General features: G+C 55.5%; 1 protein-coding gene across 1 annotated transcript in view; it reads left to right on the plus strand.

Moving 5' to 3' along the window:
* Positions 1-6,800, plus strand: part of LOC104280822 (protein turtle homolog B-like) — a gene marked incomplete at both ends in the record, with an annotated part of 11,640 nt that overhangs the window by 476 nt on the left and 4,364 nt on the right. Inside the window, 6 exon segments of the mRNA XM_009878599.1 lie at positions 272-413; positions 542-687; positions 3,069-3,211; positions 4,037-4,177; positions 4,743-4,859; positions 6,700-6,795. Coding sequence (XP_009876901.1) covers positions 272-413; positions 542-687; positions 3,069-3,211; positions 4,037-4,177; positions 4,743-4,859; positions 6,700-6,795 — 785 coding nt within the window.

Genomic DNA, 6,800 nt, shown 5'->3' on the forward strand with positions numbered 1-6,800 from the left:
AATCTTTAATTAGGTCAACAGCTACCGGCAGAGAGAGGAGCGCGGGGTGTCCTCTGCTCTGCTTTCACCATGTCGGCGAGCTGTGGTCTCTCACTGCCAGATCCCAGCAGCTTTTTATTTTCCCTCTGGATTTTTTCAGGGCCAGCTCTGCCCTGGAGCCCCCGTGCAGCTCCCAGCCAGCGCTGCTGTGATGGAGCTGAACCTGAGCAATCTCTGTGGGGATGCCTGTACTGGTGTGGAGGGTGGTGACACTTTTCTCTTCCCGCTCCAGGACCTCCCTTCATCGTTTCCCCTCCGGAGAACATCACGGTCAACATCTCCCAGGATGCGCTCTTCACCTGCCAGGCCGAGGCGTACCCCGGGAACCTCACCTACCTGTGGTACTGGGAGGAGGAGAACGTCTACTTCAAGAAGTGAGTTTGCAGCTGGCAGGGTGGTGTGTCCTCCTCCTCCTCCTGCTCCCAGATCACGCTGGGGTCACCAGCAGGTTGGACGTTGCCCCTGGGTCTCCTCACGATCTTCCTCCCTTCTTCTCTTGCAGCGACCTGAAGTTGAGGGTGCGGATCCTGATTGACGGGACGCTGATCATTTTCCGTGTCAAGCCAGAGGATGCTGGAAAATACACCTGTATCCCCAGCAACAGCCTGGGCCGCTCGCCATCAGCCTCTGCCTACCTGACGGTGCAATGTAAGTGCGGGCAGCGGGGCCCAGGCCTGAGGGATGGGGCTGGGATTCATCATACTTGGCTCTAAGACAACCCTAGGGGCTCTGTTGACCCAGCGTGATGCTGGGGAACTCCGGTTGATGTGACAGCAGCCTTGGGCTGGGCGCACAGTCATCCTCAGCAAAAGGCTGAGAGCATCCCATGTGTGCTCGTAGGAGATAGACAACCAGAAAGCAAATTGCTTGAACATCCTCGGTAGCACCGCTCAGCTGGGACCAGTGTCCACCTTGGATACAAGTGGTTTTTGACTGGGCAGGCATCCTCCATCTGCCCTCGCTGGTTGCATCGTGTCAGACGGGGACACACCAGATCAGGGCTTTTGGTCTCAATTACCCACTTGGTAATCTTTGGTATTTATTATGGAGGCTTGTTCCCGTGGCGTGGTTTTGCTGCGAGCTCGGTAGCTTCGCGTGTCGTATTTTTCAGGCGGTAACTGATCTAAACAAGGAGAGGAGAAGGGGCTGTACTAGGAGCGCTGCTTCCCACGCTTGTTCTCCCTGGCTCCCCAGGCGGTAATGGGTAGTGTGCCACCGGCGTCCTCTGGCATTCGACAGTAATGGCCTCAATTGCTGCCGCTCACAATTGCAATATTGCTCTACTGTAAAATACTGCGGCGGTTTTATTTTATAATGAAAGGCTCGAGCAAAGTGGTGCTCGCGACTTGGGTTTTGAAGGCTGCCTCAAGAGCTGCTGCTGGTAGAGCCGGTGGTGGAGAACGGGGAGCTCTGGTGAGAAGGGCTGGTAGGTGCCGTCCTCTCCCGATGGGGATGGATGATGGGGCAGGGGGACGGTGTGGACATGCCTAGGCAGAGGCGTGATTCAGAGCTTGGATGTGCCTGGCTGGGTGGCTCTTGGGAAACCGTGCGGCCTCAGGCCATTAAATCTGCCCTGCTGCTAATCCGGGACCGCTCATCAGAGCTGATAGCTGTTAAAAATAGCTCTGATGGCAAGAAAACCAGCGTTTGGACAATCTGCCGTTCAGACGGCCCTGCGAGGCTTCGGCGCTTGGCTTTTTTGTGCTGCAAACCCCTTTGCTCTGGAGCAAACCCTCTCATCTGTGCCGGGGTTGGTGCCTCGGGGGGAGGTTTCCCACCCGCCGGACGGGGACACGGCTCTGGGTCCTTAGTGAGCCTGACTGGCCCCCAGCCAGTGACCTAGTAGTGAAAGGCTCGATCCCATTACCCTCTCCTATGCTGCCAGAGCCCTTGATTACATTTCCTAAGAGGTGGAGCGCTGCAGAGCGGGGGGGTAAAGCCCGCTCCATATGCAGCACTTGGCAATCTAGGTTACGGTGCCATCGCCGGGGGCACGCGGTTCCAGGGAGCGGTTGGGGTTATGTGTTTTGGCAAGGAGGGAGCGGAGCGCCCAAATTTGGTAGCTTTCTCCCTGAGAAAGCAGTAAGGGAGAGGGCAGCCCCGCGTCCTCCTCCATCCCTTCCTCCGAAACGCTTTACCTTTGCCCGCAGCTTCGTGGTTCTGCATCAGCAGCGTGGGGATGCTGCGCCCCCAAAAAATTGCATTCATCCCTTAATGCAGCGTAAGCCCCGTCAGGATTTTCCCATAACCTTGCGCTGCCGGTGTCTAGACGTGATTGTAGAAATACTCGCTCTTCTTATTAAAAGTAACTTTTTTTTTTTTTTAAAGAAAAAAGCTTCTTATTAAAGAAAGTCTCGATTCCCTTCAACCCACTCGCACTTAATTAAAAAGCTCTTAGAAGCACTGTTAATGACACATTCTAGACTGGAGGATTGCGAGACGCCTTGCTGTGTGGGTGGTGCGATGCGGGGGGGGGTTAGGTACGTATTTTAAGCTTTTTGCATCCTGTTGGAAAGGGTGGAGGTGGCTGATGCTCAACGCGACCCAGCCTCAATGAGGCACGAGCTGCGAGTACAGACAGGAGGCGAAGGGCTCGTGGCAGCCCAGTTGCCAATCCCTTCTTCCATCTCCGCTGCCGCAGTTGGTGTGTTTTAAGGCTCAGGAGATGAAGAACTTTTCACTGGTGGTGTGCAAACCCAGGGCTTGCTGGTGGCACTGCACCTTGCATCCTGCAGGCTGAGCGTGATGGAGCAGCTTGGGCTTCAGCAGGTCACAAGTCAGTGTGGATGCTTCTTTAACTTTTAATGAGCCCCAGGTAGAAACACCCTGGGCGTGAGTAAAGCCTCCCAGAAATGCCAGGTATTACAGTGGATTTGTGTGTAGCAAGCCTGGAGAGAACAGCCTGCAGGAGCCGAGGTGATATTTGTGTTTGGAATTCATTATAAACACAAAATAGATCGTCTGAAGGCAGGTGGTGGGGGAGAGACAGGCTCTTTACCCGTGCTAACCTGGTGCTCCTGCTCTCCCAGATCCTGCCCGCGTGGTGAACATGCCCCCCGTCATCTATGTTCCCATCGGGATACACGGATACATCCGTTGCCCGGTTGAGGCAGAGCCCCCGGTCACGCTGGTCAAGTGGAACAAGGACGGACGTCCCCTGCGAATCGAGAAGGTAACGAAGACCCTGGGGAGGGACACGTCAGGGCACGGGGCATTTTGGTCCCTTTTGTCCTCTGCAAACATCTCCAGGTGCCCCATGGGTCCAGCCTGCCCGTCAAGAGAGAAGCAGCCCCGTGGGTGGGATGACGCTGCTTTTCCTTATCAGCTGTGGGCAGAGTTAATTCGGGTTTTTGTGTGGAGCCCAGAGTGCCTGTAGACACGCTGTCTGCAACTCCCAGACCCAATGCCTGCTTCCATCTAAAGTCACCTTCTGATGGCCCTGTTTGTTTTTCTTCCAATGGCTACTGATGGTTAAAAGACTCTTTTAACAAGTCTCTGTCTTCCTATAATTGTGATTTGATAGTCTGAGCAAGGATATTGGCCATTAAATATTTAAACAAAATGCTTAGTATTTTAATTTTTTTTTTTCTTAAATTAACCATCCAAAGTTTTAATTCCTTCTAAACCTGTTGCTGCTGTGGTTACCTTGGTGCCCTCAGCCCCCTGGGTGGAGTTGTCTCCTTGGTGCTACCAGGATGAGTTTTTACTTAGGACGTGATAGATTCTTGTGTTAAACCTTTTGGGGTACTTGCTGAACCAGGCTACGTGAAAAAAAAAAAAACCTGCCGGTCACTGGGTGTGTATAGAGCAGGGCAGCCCTTCCCGTGAGGGCTGTGTTTGGACGGGATCATCTCGCCCGTATTTCCTCTCTCTGCATGGCTCGGATGCCAGGAATTGAATTGGGCATCTCCCTGGGACGTGGCCGTAGGTTTGTGGGGGAAATAATAACCTGTGGCGGGTGTAGGATACGTCAGCTCCCTTTTTCTCGCTGCTGCAGTATGCTGGCTGGAACCTGCTGGAAGACGGGTCGATCCGGATAGAGGAGGCAACCGAAGATGCTCTCGGCACTTACACCTGTGTGCCTTATAACGCCCTGGGTACGATGGGCCAGTCTCCCCCTGCCCGACTGGTACTGAAGGTAACTTTTCTGCTAAAATCCTTGCTCTGAGCCTTGCCTCTCCTAACCTCCAAGCTCCGGAGATGCTCCAGGTGCGCTCTTGCCGCGTGCGGAGCCGGAGGCGTGCTGAGTTCCCAGTGCCGTTCTCGCTGTCGCTGGGGTGGGAGCTGCTGGCTCTTCCTTCCCTGAACAAAAAGTCCTGTGCTTGCGAGCGGTGATTCATGGTGTCTCGCTGAGGTTCACGTGATAACGCTTTGCGTATCAGAGACACACAGCTGCTAAGACGGCTGCGGAGTTGTTGAAGTCAGGTTGATGTCTGATGTGATGTGGGTGGTTTTTTTCCTTTTTACTTCCTTAAAACTCAAACTAGATGGCCTAGTGTAGCAGCTCTTTGGAGAAAACTTCCCTCCAGTGTATAATTTGGTGTACTATAGAGCCTCCTTAGCGAAAGCTCTCTGCTGCAGTTTTCTTTGCAAGCGCCTCACCTTTACCCAAACTGATGATTCATTTGTTTTGGAAAAGGGGCTGGTTTTGGTGGTGGGAGCTGGTGTGGGTTGATGCTCTCTGCCTTTTCCCTTGGCTGCAGGACCCCCCCTATTTCACGGTGCTACCAGGCTGGGAGTACAGACAGGAGGCAGGGAGGGAGCTGTTGATTCCTTGCGCTGCTGCCGGAGACCCCTTTCCCATCATCGCCTGGAGAAAGGTACCCGGCCTGCCAGACAAATCTGCAGTGCCTTTGGCTTTTGGTGAATATTGCAGACAGAGAAGCCACACTCTGTCCCGGTAAGAACAAACTGCAGGTACAGCTGCTTCGCTTTGGGCTGAGCCACTGCCGTCCTGTCCCGCAGGTGGGTGGGGGAAGCCCGGCTTGTGGACACCAAGTACTTTAATCCCGTGAAACGGCAGCATCTACAAAGCTGAGTGCTGCCCCCGACCCAGCCACCCCTTAGCCACCCCTTGTCTTCCTCACGCACGGGACACCCTCCTTGCCTGCCTGCGAGGTGGTCACCAGCAGGACATGGCAGCCCCGGCAGTGCTGTTCGATGGGAGGGGATGTCCCACCAGAGCGTGCCCGGGGCTCTCTTGGTTCTGTTTCCATAAGGGTCAGCCGCTGCTTTGCTGCCCTGTGACTCTGAAGACCCTAGGGAGAAGCGGTTTTAATGGTGCTGGACTGGACTTAATGGGTTCAGGGTGTCCCTTTCTGTAGAGCCACCACCAGCGATGTGGCGGCACAGCCTAGGAGCAGCCAGGGCTTTCCAGTCCTCCTCCAGCCTTCCCTCTGCTTCCCACCTTCAGTGCTTCCGTAGGAATGCCACCGCACAGAGTATCTCCTGGGCTTTTTGTCCCCTGTCACAATCTTCTCTCCAAGCCTCCTGTCCCCTTCTTAGGGCTGCTGAGAGTGAGAAGGGTCCCTGCATGGCCCAGTGGGCACCATCCTGAGTCCTTGCAGAGTGGGATGCCGGATCTCTTTGAGTTTCCTTTTACCAGCACGAGGACAACCACGACTTGCACAGATTGCAAGTGACCTACCTGAAATTTGTTGGCTGTTTGATCTTTTTCTCCATTTTATTTCTCTTTCCTCCTCCTCACCATTCCTGTTCAGGTTTCTTTTCAACCCCTCTTGTGCCTTCTGGCCATCCTCCTCATGTCGTGACTCTGGGCTTGTCCCTCCTGACTCCACTTGGGGCTGGCTTGGGCTGGGATCAGTTTCCCAGTGCCAGAAGCAAGCTCCCTTGCTCCCCATCAGCGCACCAGTGCTGACCAGTCTCTTGAAGAACTCCTGAAGACTTGGGCTTGGCACTGGTAACCCCACTTGCCAGTCTGCTCCTCCACCCGTCCTGCATGGCATCAGGCTGTGGGTCCCGGTGTCGATCGTCAGAGACCCCTGCATGAAGAACAGCTGAAGAGGACTCAGGACATGGGATTTGCACAACTTTGGCTGATGGGCCTAGACATGAGTTGTTCCAAGATCCATTTTTCCGCTCGACTTGAGAGCCTCCGGGCACCTCCACGCACGCCATCCTCCCGTGTCCCTGTGGGGCCCTTGCTGCCCAAACCTCTCATGTGAAAGATCCTGCCTCTCCTCTGCCGCTGGCTGAGGGGCCCTTTGAGCATCTCCTGGGGCAGGTGGTACCTTCCCTGGCCTCGGAGAGTGTTTGATGGGGGCGATCGGTGCACCGTCAGCCTCCACAGCGGTTTTGGCTTTAGGTGCTGTAGGTTGAGCTCTGGCGCAGGGCTCTGTGTCCGTGCCAGTGCCGTGAGGTTTTCCTCTCGTGTGCGAGTGCTGAGCATCAGCCTCCCTGACGCATGCCTCTCGCGTTGCCCCGCCAGGTCCGCTCGAAAACGGCGAAACCCGGGGCCCCGCCTGCCTTGCCGCGACCAGAGAGACCAGATCCTTTGCCGGTGGCTGGCGGTGTCCCCTGGGCCGCGCAGGTAGCTTAGTGACCCCACTGCCGCCTCGCCCTGCCCTGCAACCTGCTTCTGAGTCGTGTTTTTTCTCTCTTTGCCCGAATTCTCCCCCCCAACCCCGCTCCTTGCCCAAGGTAGGGAAGCCCAGCAGGAGCAAGCACAACACGCTGCCCGGTGGCACCCTGCAGATCCGCTCCCTCGGCAAGGACGACCACGGCGAGTGGGAGGGCGTCGC

Source organism: Apaloderma vittatum, unplaced genomic scaffold (assembly GCF_000703405.1).
Source record: "Apaloderma vittatum isolate BGI_N311 unplaced genomic scaffold, ASM70340v1 scaffold27400, whole genome shotgun sequence".
Classification (NCBI taxonomy): Eukaryota; Metazoa; Chordata; class Aves; order Trogoniformes; family Trogonidae; genus Apaloderma; species Apaloderma vittatum.